At 37.1% G+C, this 26,872-nt stretch overlaps 1 protein-coding gene across 2 annotated transcripts; it reads right to left on the bottom strand.

The window, feature by feature from the left end:
• Window positions 1-253: 253 nt before the first annotated feature.
• LOC130428104 (calcium-activated chloride channel regulator 4A-like) lies at window positions 254-13,361 on the bottom strand. 2 transcript variants are annotated; one of them, XM_056755954.1, is made up of 15 exons: window positions 13,191-13,361; window positions 5,441-5,589; window positions 4,684-4,821; window positions 4,452-4,596; window positions 4,259-4,361; window positions 4,004-4,169; window positions 3,565-3,795; window positions 3,072-3,296; window positions 2,794-2,974; window positions 2,377-2,483; window positions 2,050-2,265; window positions 1,549-1,813; window positions 1,303-1,467; window positions 974-1,192; window positions 254-829 (listed from the first exon to the last, which is right to left on the bottom strand). In XM_056755954.1, exons 2-15 carry the CDS (start codon window positions 5,585-5,587, stop codon window positions 429-431), a joined length of 2,709 nt encoding a protein of 902 aa, XP_056611932.1. In that variant the 5' UTR covers window positions 5,588-5,589; window positions 13,191-13,361; the 3' UTR covers window positions 254-428. The 2 variants fall into 2 exon arrangements, with proteins under 2 accessions (XP_056611932.1, XP_056611933.1); XM_056755955.1 differs by lacking the exon at window positions 13,191-13,361 and having other exon boundaries at window positions 4,684-4,784; window positions 5,441-5,468.
• Window positions 13,362-26,872: the final 13,511 nt, after the last annotated feature.

The raw sequence follows: 26,872 nt of genomic DNA, 5'->3' as shown, positions 1-26,872 counted from the left end.
AGCCATGTTCTGCCAATAAAATTCGTTTTTTTAAGTCTCTCCTGTTTCTAGGCCAACAGAACCCGTGAGCTGAAAGCAGGTTTATAAATGTTTATATTGTCATTGTTCTTGTAACATTTATTCATGTGTTTTTTTGCTTGATAAGCATTTATGTGTTTCATTTTTAATCTACTGGCCTTTTATAGATTACTTTGAACTGGTTTATATTGTTGTCAGATTTTTCTGAAATTATCCAAGAAAAACATCCAACTCATTTAACATTGAAGCAAATTTAATGCCCTTTGCAGTACAGAAATAAGAATTAGGATTAATAAAAAGAAGAAAAACACCAGTACAGTATACCTTAAAATGTTTTTAGGTTTAACATTTTCCAAATTTATATTCTTGTTTCAATTTTAAAAGAGTACTGATTTTGGCAATAGTTTGCACTATATTGTGAATGTATAAGCATCAACACGTTTACTTCGTTTCACTGCCCATGCTGTTACAGCTACAATCAAACACACCACTATAACTGCTACACAAACTGAAATGATAATAACGTTCAAATTCAGGCCCGGATTTGAGATTCCTGCTGGGTTGGGAGCAGGCATGATGATCTTTGATACTTGAGCAATGTTGGATATTTCAGATATTGCATCATCATTTTCATCAGAGCGAAGAGCAAAGAAGAGTGTGGTACCATTCTCAACTGTCATATTAAATGAGTGTTGTTCTAATGATCCAGCCTCCTTAGGTGAGACGGCAGATGTGTTGACTAAAGAAGATTCGCTGAAGTTCAGTCGAAGCATTTCAATGTCATCGCTCCATCTGATCTCATAGGATTTAGCTTAAAAGTAAAATATATTATAAGGTTAATGCACATTAAGGTGACTGTTATTTCAATATAAAGTATTTATTTCAGCACTCAAGATTACGTTACACAATAAATGAAAACTTATACAAACTATTATTATAGCAAAATGTATGCTACCTGTTCCCTGGTCTAAGTCTTCACCAGGAGCTCTCCAGATGAGAAGGACCGTGTTCTCCTGGATTTCAGCATTAAGATCTGTGATTTTGTTTGGAGGATAAATTGGTCGATTTGAAATAGTAACCTGAAAACTTTCTCCAGTGGATGTTCTGCTAAAGTTTCCTTCAACAAGTGGTTGTTCAGGAACCGGAGGCTTCGGAGGGTTCAGCTCTACCTTATCTAAAAAGAGAAATGAAAAGATGCCATGCAATGTCACGTTTCACAATATTACTAGAACTACTGCCAGTTTCAAGCAACATTGCACAACAGTGATGATGTCATAGTTTTACCATCCACCACATATCCAGGTACATATAGAGCGCCGCTCTTTTTGTGGAGAGTAAATCTGGATTGTCCGTCTTTATTCTTCACTCTCACTTTCAAGCTGATTCTGCCTTTTACGAACTTTGTGAAATATATGGAATAGATCCCATCATTTTTGAAAGCATCAGCTCCTGTAAGATTTAGATTTACAGTTTGTTTATTTATATTTTAGCATGTGTGTGTGCTTGAGAAAAGGATTATGGGTAATTTACCTGCTCCATTATCCAGTAGCTCTAATTGTTTCATTGTTCCAGTTTCTGACTCCAGTGTGGCCTTCACTTCAGCATTTATTACAGGTCTGTAATTCTGACTAACCTCAGCAAACACAATCACAGGTTTACTGCCACTGATCAGCTGCTGATTCACATGTGCTTTGACTATGATAGGAGGAACATCAGAGCGAGCTGCTTGACTGGTTACTGTTATTGTCAAAGACTGAAGTCCTCCACTCAGAATACTGTACTTCCAGTCTCCAGACTACCAAATACAACATAGATAACACAAACGTTTTAGGACTTTGTCTTTAGGATAACGCTTATCTAAATTATTCATGAAAAATATGTGTCTGTTTCAAAACTTTTTGTAAATGATTATTTAGAACATTTGGCCTCAATGCCTTTTTAATATAATACAGAAATACTAATGTTTAAAACTTATGGTTTGAACAATAAACTTCAGCCATAACTCCTGTATTCCTATTAAGGTCGTCATACCGCTGCAGTTCCTGGAATTTTTAGTGTGAGTGTCTTTGCTGATGGATCTTCACTCATATCTGTTTGACTGTAGTTGGACCCACTTGGCGTCTGTATATACACAGTAGGTGCACTGATTTCATAGATGATTAAAAAGCTGGTTTTGTTACCGACGGTTGAATCCACTGACACTGTTCCATTGAACCAGTCAGCTGTTCTCTTTCCCGTACTCTCCAGCTGTAAGCATACATTAAAAATGAACACATAAAATATATAAAGTATATAGTACAGTATATATACACAGTACATACACTATAATTCATAAAATGGGTAATGAACTTGCCAAACCTGAACTGGTTCTTTCCTGTAATCTCCAGTTTGTATTGTTATTGAAGCAAATGCATCCACTAACAGATTGGAGGTGATATCATCAGTTGCTATGATAAATTTCCCATCTAATTTCAAAATGGAACAAAAGAGAATTTTTCATTTGATTGACTTTAAATACTGGCAGTAGGATTCACTCAAAGACAAATACAATGACTGCAAGACAGACACTTTTTAAACAAATTTATAGTCAAAAATTAAGACAAAATATTTGAGAGAACTCAAAGTCAACATTTTGGGGGCCTGTGCAAACCTTGGGGATGGGGGAGGTCAAATAACCATTAAAAATCAACTTGGGATCCAGTTGGTGTTAGAAGTAATTGATCCATTGTTTGGTGTTTGCATCTGTGGGACCAATTTTTGTGTTACCACACTTACCAGTTCTGTCCGCCATTTCCTGCAGTTCTTTGGCGGCTTGTGGACCCAAAGCCAAAGTGTGTATAATGGCACCACTTTGTTTTGAACTTGGAACACATAAATTGATGTTGTCTGTTGCCTGACCATCAGTGAGAAAAATAATTTCATCTCCTGATGCATCCTTATTATCTGCTTTAAGCACCTGATGGGTATAAAAAGAAATACATAGCATTTACATTGAATATGTATTCACTTCACACAAACATACATAATGCATATAAATATAATTAACAGGGCACCTCTAAGGCTTTATTGAGGCCAGTACAGACGTTTGTTGATCCATCTGCTTGTGTTGGCAATAAACTGATGAGATTCTCTCTTATGGTGTCACTGTCAATAAGAGTCAAGGCTTTAAGAGTTGAAGCATCAGTACTAAAGGTTACGATTCCCACTTTGCCTTGATCTTCAATGATGTGCCGTATGAAATGTGTGGCGGCTTGCCGCTGTCGAATAATCCTAGAGCCCTTGAAAATTAATTATATATCATCAAAATTAATTAAGTGATTGGGTTTAAAACCCAGATTAATATCTAAACATTAATGTTGAAAATTAATGTGTAAAAATATTAACTCTATCAATCTCAGTTTGGAGAGGAGTTATCTGTTTTTCTGACTAGTGGCAGATGATTTGTTTGAAACTTGTTTGGATATAATCATTACTTCTGTAACTGTGGTGCCACTGATGGTGGAAAAATGACACACTTTTTGTTTAATGTATGTTACTGCCACATACTGTCATGCTTCCTGAGACATCAAGGATGAGACAAACGACACGTTGCATTCTTTGCACAACAGTGAAAGATGGTGCTGGTGAAGGGGATGGCAGCGGTATTAGAGATTGAAGGGCATCACTGTCCACTGAATCCTCAAATATTACTGTCCATGTTGCTTTATTTCCACATTTCTCATTTTGCATGTTTGGGGCGGCACCATTGTGATCATCTTCTCGACAAAATGTAACTACCTGAAATATATTTTTTCAGATTGAATTGCAAATAAAAAATAGGGTTTTCTAAGATCTTTAGTCAAAATGCTTCTATGAATTTCCTGATTTAAAATGAGTAATTTGAGTAAATGTTGTTTTAAAATTTTCAAAAATATCATTAAATGTAAGTATTCTCTCAAGAGTCTTATTGTTATTTTTTGTAAATGTCACTGAGGTTAATACTTACAGAATCCACACTTGGTAAATACATTATGGAGCTTTTTGTGTTTTGATGTTTGTTTGGAAAGAACTGACACTCTTTGGTAGGTATTGAAGTTTGAGGGTCAAGGACACACAACTGAGGAAATCCAGAAGAGTTATTGTGATACTGGCCTGTAATGTGTTTACTACATCTATAAATGAACACATAGACAATGTTGATCATCCTTTCTTAATTATAATTTTTTTATTTATTTTTGATAATAAATTATTGGATTATAACCCTGTAGCTTGAACACCATTAGAAAAGTAGAATGGCTTGTCTTCATTGTATTCATCATATACTCCCAATCTCAGATGAGCCCATTCATGAACCAAAACCCTTCCTACAAACAAACAAATAAAAATATTTCAGAAAATGAAAATAGCACATACAGTAGTATGAATAATTTCATGATAAATGGATGACAAGTGACCTCTTAATCCATAAATCTGATTGAAACTGTCATTTAGGAGGAAGTTTGGGGTGAAATGAATGTATTGACTCTCTGATCCACAATCTTCATACTGGTTAGTGTACGGTTCATCACCACGCGCTGGATTATCAATTCTTATTCTGGCCTGCATTTGATTTACAATTTTTGTCAGAAACATGTAATTGAACATTTCTTTTGTCCAAACAAGACAATATCTCCCAATGTTCCATACCTTCTCAAAGGATTCTGTTCTTGATTTGATAAAATCAGTGCCGCTCCATTGAGCTGGTACTAATATTGTAATGTCTTTGAAATAGACCTTTTCCTCCATTGCTTCAAAAAGATACAAAGAGCCCTCAGTAAACATGTCCTGTCCAATAAAATAGATAATATAACAATGAAACTGTAAATGTATTTATATGTAATGAGGACAGTCTATACAAGTCTCACTTGTCAATGAAATACTGTCAATGAAGATTTCATTCTAGAGCTATCACAATATCAGATTTACACTACAACACTATCCTTTCTCAAGGAATTTGTTCTATCACAATGCCTATTTGAGAAATAATAAGAATACATAAATAAAATAAAACAAATGCTAGCAGTTAAATTAATCTTAAATTTTATTGACTTAATTATTTTTCACACTCAACACAAGTGTAGAGAGTATCTTCGTATATTGGCAAAATTAACACAAAATCAATAATCAAGAGTTATTGTCAAAATTGTATTAACTTTTTATAAAATGTATTATTTGTCACACTCAACACAAGTTTAGGGAGTATCTCCGTATATTGTCTCTTAAGGCAAAATTAACACAATATCAATAATCAGAGTTTATGTCAATGCCTGTATATTCCAACGCATCATTTTATTAATTTAAATAATCATTCTTCTAAATAACTAAATATGGATGGGAAGGAAAAACAATGGACAAAATATTACTTATAAAGTTCATTAATAAGAAGAAAACTCTTTATATTCACCTTTATTTTATCAATGATTCTGTTGTCCTGCGGTACTGCTGAACTGATCGCCACCAAAATATCAGTGTATCCATTTCCCTCCAGTTTAATTCCAGAGCAAGTGGAGGACAGCATCATCCACAACCAGACAACAACTCTTGAGTCCATAACTGTAATGAACAGAACCCATTCAGTTTTAAAGAATCCAGTTCTATAAAGGCAAGGCAAGTTTATTTATAGACCAAATGTCATACACAAGGGCAACTTACATTGCTTAACATAAAATGATTGACAAAGAGAAGTAAGACGTATCTTTATATTGCAAATGATTTAAGATCACAGATACAACTTTAGATTTTAAGAAACAATAAAACAGCAGTAAGATTGATGAAAATGTGAGCGTATATATAAAAAGAATAAAAGAAATAGAAGTGCAGTTGATGTAAACCAGCGCAGTGCTCAGGTTGTAATTGTACAGCTAATCGTGTGTTTTTAGTCTGGATTTAAAAGTAGCTACTGTTTGTGAACATCTTCTTTATGGCCTGTTTTATTTACCAGGAAAAAGGGATAGACAAACAGTCTATTATAATCCATTCAAACAATATACTTTATGACACCTTATAACTTTGCTGTCATCGTAAGTGTAACACAAGAAGAAAGTGTCATGCCTATAAACTCATTTTAAAGTGTCGATAAACAACTAGACTTCAGTGAGTGCAGCTGGATTGAGAGAAATGTCCATTTGTGGATTTTCTATGTAATAATCAATAGTGTATAAAAAATTATGTATATACATGTGTGTGTATGTGTGTGGGTGTAGATAATACTTAGCAGAAACTCTTGTGGTGGTTTGGCTATCAATTGTTCATTCATTCTTTAAAATATTATCTTTTGTGTTTTGAAAAGTCAGTCATACACGTTTAGAATAACATGATAGCAGAGGCGGATATACAAAGTAAAGGGCAGGTGGGCATGTAAAATTGTGGGTGGGCCTGAATAATTCGCATCACCCTTTCACCTGAAGGGGAATGTATATGATTTAAATAAATAATATTTATTTTATTATATTTGCGTGTAGCACTCACAATACCAGTAGCACTCACATCACATATTTCACAAGAGAAATATGGACCTTATTTAAATACTAGAAATTGCTAAATAGTTTAATACTTGAAATTTAAATATGATATCTGAGGATGAAACATCCATCCATGTTAAATGCGCAAATCCATCAGTGAAAACGGCTTATTGGGCTACAGCATATAAAACATTTAAATAAACATCAGTAAATAATGAAAACTTAAATGATTAAAGTTAAAAATGAAATAAAAAAACTCTTGTTGCAGTGACAACTTCAGTCAGTCGCGTATTAACAAAATACTTTAATTAAATGGACACGAAAACACAAATGTCACGGTTTGGGGGGAGGTAGAACCCAATTGCAGGCAGACACAGGACGAAACGAGATGGTAGGGGTTAACAGGGATTTTATTAAACAATAAACAAGACTAAACAAACAGGCAAAACAAAAACCCACGATGGGGGAAAACCATACAGGGAAATATATACTTAACAATAAACAAGGACACTGACTTACTACACTAAAACTGAAACACTTGAAACAAACACTAAACTGACACTTACTATACCGGGGAACAGGAACAAGGTAACAAGACTTTATGGACAAACTCTGAAGGGCAGGAACATCAACAGGTAAGACGTAAAGGAACAACTTACAATGAACGCGCACAAGACAATGAAACGTGAGGACTCTTATAGGGAAGATAACAAGAGGGAACAGGTGCAAGGGATTACAATCAAGGAAAGCTAATCAACACAAACTAGGGAACAGGAGGGTAGGAACGATGACGAGACAAGAGAGAGATGAAAGCGTCTCTCTCCCACATGAAACAGAGGATTCTGTATGATTCCACCTCTAAACCAAGAAATACCTGACAAGGAGAGGTGGAACCATGACAACAAAACAAAAACCCACAATGGGGTAAAATACAGGGGATAACAGAGACAGCCAAACAGGAACGAAAAACTCACGGAGGAAAACCAAGCTGTAACAAAATCAACAATGATAATAAACAGGCACAGAACGCTGGAGCAGAACGCTGGAGCAGAGCAGAACGCTGGAGCAGAACGCTGGGACACAGCGTAGGGACCAATCCTCAATAGAGCAGTTCCAACGAGCATGAAGATACAACAAGGAACAAGAACAAACAAGCACAGGACAGAGAATACAAGGGCATTAAATAGGGATACGAACAAAGGATGATTAACAATAGGCAGGTGTGGGTAATGAAACACTGAAGGGAAGTTAACAAGGAAACGAGAAGGGCGTTTTTTTTCTTATTGTTGTATGCGTGTTACAGGCAGCTTGTTCGTATTCTGTCTTTATTTCACAGTTATGGGATGTATTTGTTTTTGTCCGTAATTTGTTAATAAAATAGCCTGGCTTAGAGATTGTGTTCCTTTTTGTTTTAGCTCTGTCAGTATGTACGTATGCACGCACTCACACACACACACATAGACTCCGCAATCTCAAGCTGCTCGCGACAAATGTTAGATCGAGTTATTTTTCGCGACTATTTTATACACATAAATGTTCAGAGACACCCATGGGTGTGATTAAATGCCCGTCTTGCCGACAATACACTCAAGGAATAGGCCAATGTACTATCTAAGTGTGCGCAAAATATGCTTTTAATGTTATAGCTTCATGATAACATTTGCGGTCTTTTCAACAACATACACAATAAAGCTATGAAGGTAATTCATTTATTTACACTTATTACATAAATTATCTAAATTGTGCTAGTTAATCCAACGATGAGCAAAATGATTAATTGAATAGTTCTAGTATTGTATGCAATGTTAAGTCATCAGAACATTTTTTTGTTTACAAAATACAAGATTTCTCAGTCAGAATTAAAAATGTTTCAAATGTTTCTGAGCCTGTGTTCTTAATTTTTTTACAAATTTAAGTTTTTACACCATATATATATATATCGGTTCAAAATATCGGTCATCAGTCGAATTCACTTGGAAATAATCGGTATCGGGGCCTGAAAAACGCATATCGGTCGATAGTTCTTAGGCAACGCAAGTTTATTTATATAGCACATTTCGTACGGCAATTCAAAGTGCTTTACATAAAATGATTGTGAGAGAAATAAGATGTATCTTTAAAATGGTAATTATTATTATTATTATTTAAGATCACAAATGAGACTTTACATTTTAAGAAACAGTGAGTGGATATATAAAAAGAATAAGAACAAGAGAAAAATGAATAAGAAATAGAAGTGCAGTTGATGTAAACCAGCACAGTGCTCAGGTTGTAAATGCACAGCTAAACAAGTGTGTTTTTTATCCGGATTTAAAAGTAGCTACAGTTGGTGGACGGCTTTCACTAAATCCTTTGTGTTTCGAGTCTGACGTCATCACCCAAACGTGTTTTTCCGTCAATTTGAACAATCATAGGTATATTTTTGCTGGTTGGAGTAATGGTAAGAGTAATGGTTAGGGTAAAGGTTTCGACTTGAAACACCAAAGATTTAGTCAAATCCAACAAGCCACGCCCACGGATCTGACTCGAAACACCAAGGATTTAGTGAGAGCCATTGGTGATCATATGGGCTGCGTTCAGCCCCGAATAAAAACGTTGCAAAACGTTTTTTAAACGGAAATGGTGGTCCGGAACACCCTGTTGTAATGACACAAGAGTTGTACTATGGCAGCGTAGATGATCATTCTTTGTGTTCTTTTTGAAGAATAAAAGATTATTTGTATTATTTTTGCAAAATAAATATTGTATAATATCTTCAATTGTTGCGTATACCGAGCTGCAGCAGACACATTTGAACAACTTTACTTGGACCCGTTGTGCGAGCTGTCTCCTTAATACCGCGTGGGCTAAACACATGTTGCCGCTGATTGGGGTGACATTCTTGACACCCACAAAAGAGTCATCACAGCTGCACTCCCTCCATGTCCCAGGATTTACGTGATGTCCTACTTGTCTTAAAAGTATGGAAGCCCGTTTCCGCCAGGGTTGAGATTTTTTTTTTGAATTAGTAAGTCATAATAATGACTTAGTATCTCATAATAATGACTTATCTCATAATAATGAGATACTAAGTCCAAATTTCGAAATATTGCTTATGTAGAAGGATTGCCCCTTTACAGTTTTTTACAGATGCTAGGACACATTTCTCAATACTTAGGTCACTTTTGCAAAACTCTTCACACAGTGAGCACAACAGAAGTCTATGTGGGCTAAACTGAGGATCAATTATCATTGCTTTGGCACAAAATGCATTCAATGACTACATCTCTCAAATGTCATGAATTCTTTTCTCATTCAGACACAACCACTGCCCAAAAATTTTGTACGTACAGGCCAATTTGCACATGCTTACATACTGTTTTCAAAACTGTTAAACTTATGTTCAACACAATAACATAATACAAAACTGAATTAGACAGCAATTTGCTACATTTCTACAGTAATATTTTAATGTAATGTATTTTAAATCTTAAAATTAAATGCTATAAAAACAATTAGACAAGAGGACCAGCCACAGCTGATTCTCATTGTAGATGAACATCTACACAGGTGTTACTCTTTCAATTTCATTACAAACGGAGACAACTGCTAAATAGTTTTGTATTGTTATGTAAACATGGACTCAGCCAGAAATAGAGAAGTGGCTGAAAGGGGAAGAAGAGTGGCTGGGAGGGGGCGAGGAATACGTATGCGTGGTGGAAGAAGAATAAGAGGAAGATCAAGAGCTGTAGTCTCAGATGAGATCATAGCTACTGTAACTGATCATGTAGTAAATCATGGTCTCTCAATGAAAGAAGCTGGAGTGCAGCCAAATCTGCAATGCTCTACAAGGGCTTCGATTATTAGATTTTCCGGCAAACCAACACGTAACTTGTATTCTGCAAGGGCAATTGACTAAGTTGCACATTACAGAAGGTGTATTGCCTATAGATGACATAAGATGTGATGTGGATGAGAACCTGTGGCCAAATGGAGAAGAGCGAGTAGATTAGCATTACTATTGTATCTGTATCAGTGGATGGTGTGTATACAAATTTTTGTATTTTGGAATTACTCAGTGCAAAAAAATAAAAATAAATAAACAACATAAAACATTGATGAATTCTGCATCATGTCTGATTCATTCCAGTAACATATATTGCAGTGAAATATAAAAGAGATGTGTCCTTGTTATACACAAGAAAACATTGTATAATGCTACATGTTGTTAGTGTTTTTTAGGTCATTGTTTTGTGGGTGAGAAAGTGTGTTTTGTCGGCTGTCAACCTTTGCTAGTGTTCTGGAAGAACCAGTTGATTTGAGACGTGAATAAAGTGTTTTGGTAGTTGTAGTTCATTTTGAATGTGAAATGAACTGCTTTGCCAACTGAAAGTTGGTTGGGAGAACTGTGTAAAGAGTTTTGCAAAAGTGAGCTAAGTATTAAGAAATGTGTCGTCTGTAAAAAACTGTAAGAGTAGTCTGCGTGGCCCCTTTAAAAATAGCGGGGTATTAAGTGGGTGGGTGCGTCAGGTAATCTATGAAGCTAGGTACCTATGTAGACTCAGGTGAGTTAGGTGCTTCATAACATTGTATCGATGTGACCTGTTTGTGTAGGTCTTCTATCTCCTTCACTCCTTGAGAAAGGTAGGTTCTGTTAAACTGGTGGCTCATAGACGGGAGGGAAATAAAAATCTAGAATATGGGTGTTCGTGGGAATTTAACTTAATTCACATGTTTGCTTAATGTGCTTGCTTGATGTAAGTTTAGATTAGTCGGGTGCGTCCAGACATTGCTAGTGAGCATGTGTGAGTGAGTGTCTTGCACGTGAAAGGTAATATTATGTTTCCTTTACCCGGTTTGTGTGACTATAAATCTGAGGAGTGGGGAGGGAGCAAACGAAAATGTCTATTTGTTTTTCAGAAGTTGTCAGCTGCTGTCTTGCTGTGGTTAAAATATCGTTTCCAGTTTGGGACGCGGGGTTCTCTTGTTGCATTGAACGCTCGTGATTGCATGGAATGCTCGCACTCAACACTCACGTTGGATGCGCACTAAACCCGTGGCCGTTGACTCTGGCGCCACTGGGTTCGCTCATGTCGCTGGCGTAATTTCATTTGATTTGAGGTTATTCGTTGTTTGTGTATGTTGTTTAAATGTGTGTGTAATAGAGTGGAATTGAAATTGTGTTTTGTTACATTGCTTTATTTTATTATTAGCCTATTATTATTAGGTATTGTTTATTAACCAATTTATTTAGTTTGTTTATTTCGTTATTTGGGTTGGTTGTATCCTTTTGTTGTATTGCTGTACATTTATGCTGCTCTATTACGCAGTTGAGTAATTGTGGTTTATCTGTTCTGTTGTTTTTGTGAACTTGGTTTATCTGATGGGAGTTGAGTGGGTTTAAATTAATTATATATTTTCGCCTTTGGTTGGTTTGAAGTGCTTTGATTTGTATTTATTTTGTGTTCTGAATGGAGTGGTGAAATGTTTAAGCAAATACATGGAAGCCAAAGAAGGAAATTGTGAATTGTTCCTTTGTTAGTATATTTTGTTTTTTTGGATGCGTTTGGCCAGTGTATGGGTGGCCGGCCCCGGGGAACCGTCTAAACGAAGCCCATTGGGATGATTCATTCAAATTGATTAAATTTTATCCTTGATGTTGAGCTCCAGGTGTTTTTTTAATAACTTTGATAAATATATTTGTAGTCTGTGTGGAAATTGGGGTCTGAGTACGGGCTTTACCAGTGTAAGTTAATGATCGTCAGACGGTCACACTTATTTATTATAGACAATTTTGATTGACTAATTCGGAAGCCGGTAGAGTGAGAATATCAGTCGATGCTGAAGAAGCACACATGCTGCCATTAGTAGACTCATTGGATGTTTCTGTGTGTATTTCACCTTCATTTTCAGATGCCTCGGTGTGTGTTTCTTCAGCGTCATTGTCTAGATGTGTTTTTTTAAACCGCCGCATGTTTAGCTGTTTAGTCATGTTTACATGATCAGAAAGATAATCTACAGACAGTGATATTGGCGCGCAGCTGATTTAACGTGAGAACATTCTTAATAATATTTGGATGTTATCATTAATAAACAAACAATTCAAATGTTTTTATTTTAATATATACAATTCGAATTTAGAATTAAGCTTAAAATTAATTTTTAATAATATAAAAAATATTTCTTTGCTCTGACTGGGTGGGCCAGCTGTCTATCTAGGCCCCCCGTAGCTCCGCCCCTGAATGAGAGTGACAGTAAATAATATTTTGGGTGAGCTATCCCTTCAAAACAAGTTGATATATTGAACAATAAAATAGACCATTAAATAAATAAGAGGAAAATTGCATGTAATAAAAAATGAAGTATTAATAAAAACACACAGAAGCAGCATTACAAAATCTGTCATGTAATTTCAGGTCTGTGGTCTTGAGTAGAAACGAACTCAGCAATACGTTCTGTAATTTAAATACAGGGCGGAAGTTCACAGAATTATGGCATTACACGAAAAATATCAACAAAAACATTACTAAACATTATACATTATTAAATACATTTATTAATAAACACATTATTAAACGTATAAAAAACAAATAGGCCTACATTCAACCTAATGAGACCGTTATCTCGACAAAACTATGAAAAAATTCTGAACGCAGATTTAAAACAACTCGCCCACGTCTTTCTAGGTAATAGATGATGACTTTTTATACTTACGTCGTCTCTTATTGTGACAACAGTTCAGGAAAGATGCGCATCCTGAAATGTGCTTTTACTTTCGAATTTGATGTGACAAAAGTTGATTTTGCCGTTCAAAAAAATCTCTCAGACAAAGAAGGTCCAGGTGTGAAAGAATTAACTTTATTTATTTGAATCAAACAAAGTGAGATGTTCCCAAGAGCATCTGAAAAGCCAGTGCCTTCCAGCCTACTGTTATAGCAAGATTTCTGAGAGGAGTACTCCTCAAAAACCAATCATGTTATCTCTTATTTTTGTCATCCAATGCTTTTGATCTGCCACGTTTATTTCGTAGGCAACAAGTTACGTATCTAACGGTGGTTCGCTCGTTATCGTCTTATTTTCAAAATATATTTAAATTCAGTGGGCAAAATTGTAATACTTATGAAGTCATCAAAAACTGCTGGATCATGCCCAATAAACAGTGGAAAAGTACCCAAGGTTAGGAGAGAACAACATGTCACAAACTTTCAGCTCTGTGGTTTTTATGCCTCAGAAACATCACTGGATTTTACATTGTTACAAGTGCTCAACATGTGCTCTAAACATACTTAAAATGACATAAAGTGCATTTATGTGAATAATCATTGAACAGATATACCGATTATAACATCAAATCATAAAATCATAATCACAAACTAATTCGTATGCAATTATTTTTTGTTAAATGTGTTCTCAGATGTTTCCACTGATACACATATGTCAACTTACATTCCTACTGTTCCTATGAATACTTCTGGATACTTTTTAGGTATAAATGAATGAATAAAAATAAGTCTTTGTAAATTTATTGTTTATATATAATCCTCACTCAGCACCTATTTAGCACAAAGTTATCATGACCTGTTTGTAGATTGTTGTCATAGTAACGAGGCGGAACATGCCCACAATTTGGTCCTCAGGTATGACTGGGGCCAGAACATGTCTTCTTAATACTGTTTAGGTATTTCTCAGGGACACAATAACTGTGGTGTGGTGAAGACCAGTGCCCAGTGCATGTAAAATGTATCTAAATATGTTCAATATATTCCCCTCTGAGTGAGTGTGTGTGCCCTGCGTTGGGTTGGCACTCCATCCAGGGTGTATCCTGCCTTGATGCCCGATGACTCCTGAGATAGGCACAGGCTCCCCGTGACCCGAGGTAGTTCGGATAAGCGGTAGAAAATGGAATGGAATATTCCCCTCTTTGGGCTCGTTTAGAGTCCCACACATGATTAATTTCTGAAGAGGAATAAGTGACATATGTATATATATATATATATATACAGTTGAAAGAAAAAGTATGTGAACCCTTTGGGCTTACTTGGATTTCTTCATAAATTGGTCATAAAATGTGTTCTGATCTTCATCTAAGTCACAACAATAGAGAAACACAGTCTGCTTGAACTAATACCGCACAAACATTATACGTTTTCATGTTTTTATTGAACACAACATGTAAACATTCATAGTGCAGGGTGGAAAAAGTATGTGAACCTTTGGGTTTAATAACTGGTTGACCCTCCTTTGGGAGCAATAACCTCAACCAAACATTTCTTATAGTTGCAGATCAGACCTGCACAATGGTAAGGAGAAATTTTGGGCCATTCCTCTTAACAAAAGTGTTACAGTTCAGCAATATTCTTGGGATGTCTGGTGTGAATCGCTCTCTTGAGGTCATGCCACAGCATCTCAATCGGGTTGAGGTCAGGACTCTGACTGGGCCACTCCAGAAGGTGTATTTTCTTCTGTTGAAGCCATTCTGTTGTTGATTTACTTCTATGATTTGGGTCGTTGTCCTGTAGCATCGTCCATCCTCTGTTAAGCTTCAGTTGGCGGACAGATGGTCTTAAGTTTTCCTGCAAAATGTCTTGATAAACTTTGGAATTCATTTTTCCATCGATGACAGTAATCCCTCTCTCAGTGTCTGAAAATGTTTAACAACAAATGCACATACACATGCACCAAGTTCACAAACATAGTTATTGTGATATTACCTTATTAAGTTATTAAGTTGATCGTAGTTCATTACTTAAAATGACTTTGAAGGGGTTATATGCCAAAATAACAAACAGAAGCAAATCTGCCTGCCTATCCGGGACTAAAAGGCTTTATTTTTCTGCACTCCCAAAAAAAAATTACAAAGAAAATATACAATTATACACTTCCTACCTAACTAAACAAAAACAGAGCAAACAGTAAAACAAAATGTATCAAAAGAAAATGGCACCCCTTTTATCTCTATTCTTAGTGTTACATTTCATTATAGATAAAGTTTGTTAAATGACTGAACATAAAAAGAAAAGAAAGAAAAACTCTTTAAATTGTTTTGTATTACAGTTTTTTTCAATTGCTAACATCCTTTTGTCCAATCTGTAATCACATTTTCAAAACTCTAAACACAATTAACACAACATCATTCTGTTGTGGCCATACCATTAACAAAATTCATGTTGGTTTCACACAAAATGCAATCAATTAACACGTTTCTAGAACGCCTACATTTTCTTTACATATAAGCATACCCAATACCAAAATCATGGATCTTTATAGTGTTTTTTACAAATGCTTAAACGCAGCATGCCAGAAATGAAGACCTATTGTTCCAAACCATAGATACAGTATAAAATCTCTACTTCTGCAACAATATCAGCTCCAAAGTATTGAAACAGATATTTTAAAAATATATTCATACAGCCAATAAGCATTTTTAGGGTAAATACTGATAATTAGAGTAAGCAATAGTTGATTCCAATCTCAATCAGAGACATAGCCAGGTGTTGAAGACTTCCCATTACATGAACATACACAATAAAAAGGCAGTCTTTGGATTGGTTTTGTTCAAAGCAACACATAACAAAACAGAGAAGCAGAACAGGTGGGGGGAAACATGAGGACATTTGTGATTACATGGGACAATGTAGGATTCCACCATTCACATGCAATCTCAAACTGGTTTGCAGAACATCTAGTGATTTCCCTTTTTCGTCCTCCGTACTCTCCTTTCCTCAACCCTATTGAGGAATCTTTTTCTGCTTGGAGGTGGAAAATTTATGATCATCGGCCTCAAGACCAAATGTCCCTCCTGGATGCCATGGATGTTGGCTGCAGAGACATCTCAGTTGTGGACTGTCAGGGATGGATAAGGCATGCCAAGCGTTTCTATCCAAGGTGTATAGTGAGAGACAACATAAGATGTGATGTAGATGAGAACATGTGGCCAAATGCTGAAGATCGTATAGATTAGAACAGGACTTTTTTTTCTGGGCCTTTTTTTCTGTCATTTTGTTTTATTTTTGCACACTTTACTGTAAATCAAAGGCCATGTATGTTTGTCCTTGTCCTGTTTTGATCACTGACACCAATTTCATATTGCTAATAAAGTCTTCACTGCAGCAATTCTGTCGCTTACTGTTTTTTTTTCCAGTTGTACATTCTATAAAGTATTGATGACTCCTTCACATTTAGATATTATGTTGTATACATCTAATGCACCATGAACACACACACAGCTGAATGAATGAAAAAAAAAGATTTCATACTGTATGTTCTATGCAGAAAGAACTGAAACATGACAAGTAATGCAGTTTTTGTAATGCCACCAACTGTTAGTATTTTGACAGTCATTGTGGTATGATTGACTATGTGTTCATGTTGGATAGAAAACGAGTGCTAAAGTTTTGACCGAAAGATTCGATTTTGAAACGGGTTTGCAGTGTTTTGATAGAGTTAGTGTATATTGAAAAAGTTTTTAAGGGTTTTGAAATGTAGAGTTTGTATTTATTTAACAAACTGTGGTTTTGGTCAGAAAATTAACTATTTGGCTAATTGTGTGATGTAGGTGTGTTGCTGTGTTAAGAGTTTAGAAAAAGTATTTTAAGAATTGGCAAACGCTTCTTAGCAATTGAAAAAAACTGTGACATATTTAAATTAGATGATATTTTTCAATTATCTAAAACCCTTTTGTTTTGACAGTGCAGAAGTAATCTCAAACATTACACAGACACTTTGTTTCCTGAAAATAACCAGTTTTTGTCTAATTGTTCAGGTTATTTTACTTCAAGGGGGTTTCTAATTGCATCAAGAACATTCATAAGTAAAATAAAAATCTCTGGTTATTGTAAAAAATAATTAGTAAAGTTTTGAGTTATCCAAATATAAATTCAAAACAAGAATTAATTTAATTTCCAACCTTAATCCTAATTGGCATATTTTATTGTTGAATAACTGAATCCAGAGACAACACACTCTGAAAAATATTTCAGTGCTTAATAAATATAACCAATATAAACTGCTATATGGACTTAATAAAATCTTCTTTTAAAACTGCATAAGTGATTTTTGCAGTTGGAGTAAATCAATTTTATTTATATAACACAACTCCGCCAAGCAGGGCTATCCAAAGTGCTATTAATGTAAAATAAAATACCAATTAAAAAACAAACAAAACATACAGAAATAAAATAAAAACGTTTAAAATGTCAATGAAAAAAGATAAGTTTACATCCTTAATTAAGAAACAATATTGGAAGATGCAAGATGGGTGTCTAGAAGGAATTGGTTTCACAAACGAGGGGCAATGACAGAGAAAGCTCTGTCACCCTTAGATTTTATCCGAGATTGAGCGACAAATAACAATACGTTGTTGGTGGATTTTAAAATTCTGGAAGATGACAAAGGAATTAGAAGATCTTTCAAATAAGATGGTGCTTTTTCAATAAAAACTTGAAAAACAAACAACAGAATCTTGAACTGAACTTTAAGGTGCGCTGGAAGCTTCATGAAGCGAAGCTAAAATTGGGATGACATGGTCATATTTCTTAGCTCTTACAGCTGCATTTTGTACCAATTGGAGTCGTGAATGCGATGAAAAGCATTGACCAAGACCTAGCGAATTACATTAGTCCAAACGTGATGTAATAAAAGGATGAATGACCTTATCCATATCTTGAAAAGTAAAAAAAAATTACGTTTGGAAATGCAATTGATAAGAACGCTTTTTCTATTTAAAACATAAAAATGGCTATTAGGTAAGACTGAAAAGCATGGTTAAATTCAGTAATTTCAACACATTATAATGAATTAAAAACATTACATAATGCATTCTGACCTATTTTATACAGTCTATGATTCTGAAATGAACCAATAATAAATCTCGTTCCATAGCACTCCCTAATTTTTTTAAGTTCCTCAATACTAATCTAGTTTGTTGACAAAAATATGGGACAAGCATGCCACATATACATTCAGGAACATTGTTTTTCTCATTACATGTAAATCTCCTAACCTATTAACTATTATGCTGCAAACTTCAAGGTTAGTTGTTTACATCTATGAGGGTAGCTAAATATAGTTGCATATCATGGCAATCAACTGGTTATATGCATTTGTTAAAATTAAAATTAGCTAAAATGTTTATTATGATCCAAATTATGTCTGTGTCTAACAGTTAGTGATTAGTTTTGCTTTGTGAGACAATATAAAATGTATATCATGAACAAATCAGTCACAGATGATTAGGCTTTCGAAACATTATTATGTTAAATTGAACTGTTATAGAGGTCTATTGAGCACCTAGTCATATATGGAGTAGTTTTTAAAAATGTAGGCATAAATATGTATGTATAAAAAGTAGTTTTTGTACAGACTGTAGATGCAGTTTAACATACAGTAGTTAATACTGAGTGGCTAAGTGTATATTCTGATTTATTTCTAAGGAAACTGATCTTTCTGTAGACAGCAATAGACAGTTTAGCAATTATAGGGACAACAATGAAGACCAGTGTAGAAAACTTTTTCAAATAAAACTTGTTTTAAGTATTATTACATTATTATATTGTTAAATACTGTAAGTCAAGTAAACAGCACTAAACTTTAGTGACAATATGGCTCTGCAGACCAATATTTCCCCACCAATGTCAAAATCCTGGTCTATTGTGCAACACTACATTGAACACTTTCAACAAAGCGGACAAAATTCAGATAAAAAAGGTTCTAACAAATAAGCTGTATTTAAAAATGGGATCAATTGTGACAGCATGACTTTCTAAAAGTTTTGAGAGAAAAGATCACTCTGATACATGCCGAAAGTTATTTGCTTCTTAAGCAAAGGCTAGACCGATTACTAGAAATGCTGCTTTTATCATATCTGAGTGACAAGGTGGTTGCCTTCTTTTTGCTAACAAAATCATAAAGTTCCATTAAAGAAGCATGTTTTGAATTGTAAAAGATAAACGGACTGGACAGTAAGTTCAAAGGCAGGTCTGGGAGTTGTGAGGCGAAAGCAGAACAGATAGCACTCGCTTTATAAAAAAAAGTAAAACATTTGTCACAGAGCTCAGCAGACGGCTCTCTAAAAACTGGGACTTCGGATTAATTACTGAATGTATTGTTGAAAATAAAATCCTAGGTAAGGTTAATAAAAAATGTCCTTCATACGAGCCACTTAAATAACATAATGGCATTAGTCTGCCTGTTTAATACAGTGTCAAGTTTTTTATTCTGTTGGTTTATATATGATGGTTCATTAAAGAGAGATTAAGAGGGTGCACCTCTCAGATACATATACATTATAGGTGTTTAATTATTATTTGGAGCATAAGGATTACTAGATGAGGGCTGTAGAACTTATTTATTAAAAAATAAAAACAAAAATAAAAACAAAATTCTCTTCTTTTTCCTGTATTTCTGCTCAAATCCAACCCATTTCATGTACTCTTTAAATATCTAATTATATCTTAATATAATTCAGTATAAGCTTAATATGGGGGGCACGGTGAATTAGTGGTTAGCACGTTCGCCTCACACCTCCAGGGTTGGGGGTTCGATTCCCGCTTCCGACTTGTGTGTGTGTGGAGTTTGCATGCTCTCCCCGTGCCTCGGGGGTTTCCTCCGGGTACTCCGGTTTCCTCCCCTGGTCCAAAGACATGCATGGTAGGTTGATTGGCATCTCTGGAAACAAAATTGTCCGTAGGGTGTGAGTGTGTGAGTGAATGAGTGAGTGTGTGTGCCCTGTGATGGGTTGGCACTCCATCCAGGGTGTATCCTGCCTTGATGCCCGATGACTCCTGAGATAGGCGCAGGCTCCCCGTGACCCGAGGTAGTTCGGATAAGCGGTAGAAAATGGAATGGAATGGAATAAGCTTAATATTTTAAAAAAAATGCATTGTGCATAAATTATTTCCAAATAACGTTTATTTAAATTATAATCTTATATCAATATGTCTTATGCAATATACGAGTTATTGTGATAATAAATGTGAACTATATTATTAATATTATTATTATTATCTAAATTAATTTATTTTGAATACTAGGACGTCCATATAACTATATAGAATAATATCGAGTAAAATTTCAGTTATTGGAAGACGTTAAAACTTAAATTTCACATCAACTGCCTCTTGTCTCTTCTCATTCACTCATGAGCACACACAGATACACACAAAGGCAAACACAATTTCACCTCTCTCTCTCTCTCTCTCTCTCTCTCTCTTTCTCTCTAATTCAATTCCTGGCAACACACTCACAGGTTCATGGATGTCACACACACACTCGCTTCTCTCATGTGATCAAACACTCTTGAGTTTTTCTATAAACCCTAATGCACACCTTATCTTGCATTCATCTTTTTTCAAACACAATTATTACCACACAAAACTTTGACACGAACACACAACAAAAACTAGTAACTAGTTTGGATTTTTTGTGCCTATAGAGGACTTTTCACCTGTCCAGGAATTTTCACCTGTACAGGATCCTCTTCCATTCACACACATGCACTCTCTCACCACCCGCTTCGAATGTTATCAGCCGATTGATTGGGCGTTGTCAGTGGTTATCAGCTGATTCATAAGGGCCAGATGCGGCCTGCTGCGCCTACTGGTAGGCTCAGAAGGCTGTTATCATACATCCAAATATTACATGTAGGCGAATGTCTATATTAAATGCGCGCATGTTCAAGTGTTTGTGTGGTCTGTGTGTGGAAGCTGAATAGCAGCTCGCTTATATACTGCATGACAGGCTGACATGGACGCGCCAGTGAGATCAATTGCACTTAAATAACTCTTTAAAAACTTTTCGGTCATACTGACGAGAATAATTTCATAGTTCGAATCTGTTAACTGTCTTCATTTTTTTATACTCACAATAACAACAAAACGTTTTGTGCTGTAAAAAAAATAAACCAGTTCAAATAGCCCCTCCTTGAACTGTAACCTTACCGTGGTGGAGGGGTTTGAGTACCCGAAACACCCTAGGAGCTATGTTGTCTGGGGCTATATGCCCCTGGTAGGGTCTCCCAAGGCAAACAGGTCCTAGGCGACGGGTCAGACCAAAAGCGGTTAAAAAAAAAACTTATGATGACGACAAAATCGAGGACTGTGACGTCACCCGCGTTTGCCAGACCCGGGGTTGGGGCTCGTATGCGAGCGCCTGGTGGTCGGGCCTTCCCCCATGGGGTCCGGCCGGGCTCAGCCCGAAGGAGCGACGTGGGGCCACCCTCCCGTGGACCCACCACCTACAGGAGTGTGGTTTCCGTCCCGGTTGTGGAACACTGGACCAGCTCTATACCCTCTCCAGGGTGCTGGAGGGTTCTTGGGAGTTTGCCCAACTAATCCACATGTGTTTTGTGGATTTGGAGAAGGCATTCGACTGTGTCCCTCGCGGCATCTTATGGAGGGTGCTCCGGGAGTATGGGATTCGGGACCCTTTGCTAAGGGCCATCCAGTCCCTGTACGACCGGAGCAGGAGCTTGGTTCGCATTGCCGGCAGTAAGTCAGACTTGTTCCCGGTGCATGTTGGACTCCGGCAGGGCTGCCCTTTGTCGCCGGTTCTGTTCATAATTTTTATGGACAGAATTTCTAGGCGCAGCCAGGGGCCGGAGGGCGTCGGGTTTGGGGACCACACGATTTCATCTCTGCTCTTTGCGGATGATGTCATCGTGCTGGCCCCATCAGACCAGGACCTCCAGCATGCACTGGGACGGTTTGCAGCCGAGTGTGAAGCGGCTGGGATGAGAATCAGCACCTCCAAATCTGAGGCCATGGTTCTCAGTCGGAAAAGGGTGGCTTGCTCACTTCAGGCAGGTGGAGAGTTCCTGCCTCAAGTGGAGGAGTTCAAGTATCTGGGGGTCTTGTTCACGAGTGAGGGAAGGATGGAACGGGAGATTGACAGACGGATCGGGGCAGCTTCTGCAGTAATGCAGTCACTGTACCGGTCTGTCGTGGTGAAGAAGGAGCTGAGCCGCAAGACGAAGCTCTCGATTTACCGGTCAATCTACGTTCCTACTCTCACCTATGGTCATGAGCTGTGGGTCATGACCGAAAGGACAAGATCCCGGATACAGGCGGCCGAATTGAGCTTTCTCCGCAGGGTGGCCGGGCGATCCCTTAGAGATAGCCCCTATACCCTTAAGATACCTTAGAGAAGCTTGGTCACTCTGGAGGAGCTCAGAGTATATCCGCTGCTCCTCCACATCGAGAGGGGCCAGCTGAGGTGGCTCGGGCATCTTTTCCAGATGTCCCCTGGACGCCTTCCCGGGAAGGTGTTCCGGGCATGTCCCACCGGGAGAAGACCCCGGGGAAGACCTAGGACAGGCTGGAGGGACTATGTCTCCCGGCTGGCCTGGGAACGCCTCGGTGTCGCCCCGGAAGAGCAGGAGGAAGTGTCTAGGGAGAGGGAAGTCTGGGCATCCCTGCTTAGACTGCTGCCCCCGCGACCCGGCCCCGGATAAGCGGAAGAAGATGGATGGATGGATGGATGGAAATAGAAAACAAATATTCTCAGATTATGTATTACGTATGAAACGTGCATATTGCGCGTCCACCGGAGAGATGACGATTAATCATAATAACTTCATCACTGGGCTATATTAACATACATTTTATTTATATTCTGCTGAAATTAAAAAGATCTGTTCATTTTGATAAACAATATTCAAAATCGAAGTCAATAAACTAGATGCAAATTTGTCACAAATTGCTAGGCAAGAACCCAATTGCAGGCAGAGGCAGGGAATTAAGGGGTTAACAGATTTATTTAACACCGAGAACACTACAAAAACAGGCAAAACAAAAACCCACAATGGGGAAAACAGGACAGGGTAAATTAACGAATACAAGAACACTGACTGACTAAAACTACAAAAACAAACACTTGATACAAACACTAAACTGACACTTACTATACACAAGGGAAACAGGAACAGGAACAAGGTAACAAGAACTTCAAGAGAATACGAACTCTGAACAGCTGGAACAAGTACAAGAACAAGAACAAGAACATGAACATGAACATGAACATGAACATGAACATGAACATGAACATGAACATGAACATGAACATGAACATCGACGGCTACATACAACGAACCAGCACAGGACAATGAAACAAGAGGATGTTATATAGGGAGACAAAAACAGGATAATTAATAGGGGACAGGTGACACCGATGAAACACTAAGGGAAAGCTAACGAGACAGAAAGAGAGGGAACAGACGAGACTCGGGGAGAGAGTATGGAAGGCCAAAAGGCCAAAAACTTCTCTCCCCACATAAAACAGGAAATTCTGTTTTGGTTCTGCCTCGAGACCAAGAATTAGCCAAACATGATAGGCAGAACCGTGACACAAATTCCTTAGGCCTACTGTGCACTTTAATGGACAGCACAAGTATTACAGCATCATATATTTAAAACATATAATAGGCAGATTTTCAGTCACAATACTTAGTTTATAATCTTCATAGCCTGTATAAATGCTTAAGTCATTCTGTCAGATACAAGTATTTCCATTTCTGCGTAGACCGTTTCAATTAAATTGAATTAGATTGTATTATACATTTCAAAACTGGATTTCTTTTGTGTGAGCAACACTTTTATTTTCAGATATTAATGTTGCACAGATATGCATATAATTTATATATAGCAATGTGAATAAGATACATAATATATGTATACAAGCTCATATTTTCTGCGCAAAATAAACATGTATCGAAAAAATTAACCTCTGTTTATTTTAATACTGACTTGACTTGACTTGAAACTTATCAGGACTCGACTTGACTTGCTTAGGGTGAACCCTTGACTTGACTTGACTTGCTTGATTTGTCTAAACTGTGACTGGAGATTTGACTCGAGACTTGATGGTCAAGACTTGAGACTTGCTTGGACTTGACCATATGTAACTTGTTCCCATCTCTGCTAATCACCGTTTCAAATACAAGAGAAGACTCCAGATCCAGTCCAAGAGGAATCCAGCTCATCGGTGATCGAACGTCTACTAGATAACATGGTGACGTTCCGCTTTTTCCGCTTGATATTTTCACTCCCACATCATATTTCACTCACTTTCAGGTAAGACCATTAAAATTATAAACTAGGCACTTAAACTGTAACTTATTTGTCAATAAGTGAAACAAATGCAGAAAATATGTTTTAATTGGCGTGACATGAGTGTTGACATGACATAACAATGTAAATTTCTTAATAGCCTGTATAGCAAATAATAGCAAATAGCCTCTCACACGATCACGCACACACTTTTCTTGAGATCTGGATACCCTGAAAGACTTGGCAAACTAGTGCAATTTCAAACATTAATTTTGTTAAATTTAGGAGAGGCTTACGAGGACCAACGACATTCTGAGTTTAACTTTAGCTGACCGCACAAAACACTACAATATAAGCAAAACGCTCAACTTATTTTTAGGGCCCTGATTTTGTGCGATCATCTTGGTTCACTCGTCACGGCCGTGAGCCTCCTGCCCCCTTGTCTAGATCACTTCCAGGGGGGTATTATTAGATTGATCATATTGGTATGAGCAGACTTCTGTCAGGTACTGTTTCAACACTCCCACTCTACAATTCTTCACAATCTCCCCCCACTGAATGTAAGGCCACTCCCACTGGGCAGAGTCTACATTTTGAATATCTGTTAGTTATGCGAAGTTTTTTTTTTCTTCTGTTTTCCCTTCTCTTTATCAATGTATGTCTCCTCCTCCCAAAATTGATTATTAATTCCCTTAGTTTCAGACAGCACACTTGCTATGTTATGTATTTTAGACTGAATGGCTATGCTTCTCATAAGCGACCCCTGGCCCCTCTTCAACCATGCAAATGTTTTTTTTCAGTGAACTGCAAGAAAACAAAACAAAACAGAGAAAAAAGTCGCTAATGGGGAAAAAAAGTCTCAATCATAGAACGTAAGAATTAATTTTGTAATCATATAAATCAATAATGGAGAAGAAGATCTTAAACAATCAATCTCCTATCATTAATTATGAATAATAAATCTATAAGAATCATCTAAAGTATCCTTTATAAGCCAATATGTTTGGAGAAAAAGTTTTAGTATTTGTTGACTTCTAGTACATGCATCGTATTGTGACCATGGGTGATTTTTCCTATGTTGGCTCTCACACCTTTCAGCCGTGGTCGTCCCAAATATATCACCTTTTTTTTATGTCCTATGTGATCTCTCGCAAGGCAACGCCCTGGTCGTCTCATAAATACACCTCATATCTTTTTTATTATGGTCATAATATTTCAGCATGCAATAATAGTCTCTTGAATATTTTTCCAAAATGCCATTGTGGCGAGGGGGGCGTAGTTCAGCGCGGTCTGTGCGGAGGGAGAGCGTCGGGAGAAAGACGGTGAGAAGGCAGATCAACGCTTTAGTGAAAACACCTGCTTGTCGTTCTAGTAATTGGCGAGGAGACGCTTTAAAACCCCAAGGCAGATCGGGAAGAGGGGAGAGAGAGCGGCTGGGAAGACGAGTGCGCCAGAGGAGAGAGACGTTGCGTCCAAGGACAGCTGGCAGAAAGAATCTTACGATCCAGAGAGATCAAGTGTGACTTTTATTTTGAAGACCGGAAGTGTGAAATCCGGAAGTATTGTACAATAAAGAATCATATCGTTTTCCCAGCCACGCCGACCCAGACTCCTTTCTTCCACATTCAACGAACCTGTTTACATTGGTGCCGCAACCCGGGAGGAAGGAGGCGGGAACCGGCAAACATTTAAACATTTAATAAAGTAGTATAACAGCCGGCGGCCCCTCACGGACGACCGCCGGCGAACAAACCATAAATATAAATACAAACATAACACAAGTTCGGGCCCGGTCCTCTCTCTTCGACGGTCTGGTCGCTCGTTCCTTTTATATGCTCCCATCTCCTACGTGATTCGAGGCCGGTGTGCGCACAGCTGGCGCTAATTCACAATTACTCACCGGACTCGAACCACGGTCTCGCCCCGCCTACTCTACTACAGCCATTTTTATTAAAAGCAAAATATTTGAAACATGTTTAACATTCTAAAAAGCGTTTAAACTCATTCTTTAAAAAGAAAAAGCAATTTTAGAGGATACGTGCTATGTATATATATTTCTTATCTATCATAGTTCTCTATTCTTTATAACGTTTTCTCTCCTGTCCCTTTTGCAATCTCACACACACAACTTTTTTTTCTGGGGCCCCTCCTTTACAGTCTCCTAGTTTTCTCAGCTAGCTTAATACACAGAACACTCACACAGACACAGACAAGACAAAGGTTTAATTCTACATCTACGTGCAATTTTTCCTATGAGTAATAAATTATGTCTTATTCATCTCAAGACAGCCTTTCTTCTCAGGCATCCAATACATCTCTGCGTAATAAATAATGTCTTATTCATCTTAAGACAGA

This window comes from Triplophysa dalaica, chromosome 9, assembly GCF_015846415.1.
Source record: "Triplophysa dalaica isolate WHDGS20190420 chromosome 9, ASM1584641v1, whole genome shotgun sequence".
In the NCBI taxonomy this organism is placed as follows: domain Eukaryota; kingdom Metazoa; phylum Chordata; class Actinopteri; order Cypriniformes; family Nemacheilidae; genus Triplophysa; species Triplophysa dalaica.
This window is presented reverse-complemented; position numbering and strand designations above follow the sequence as displayed.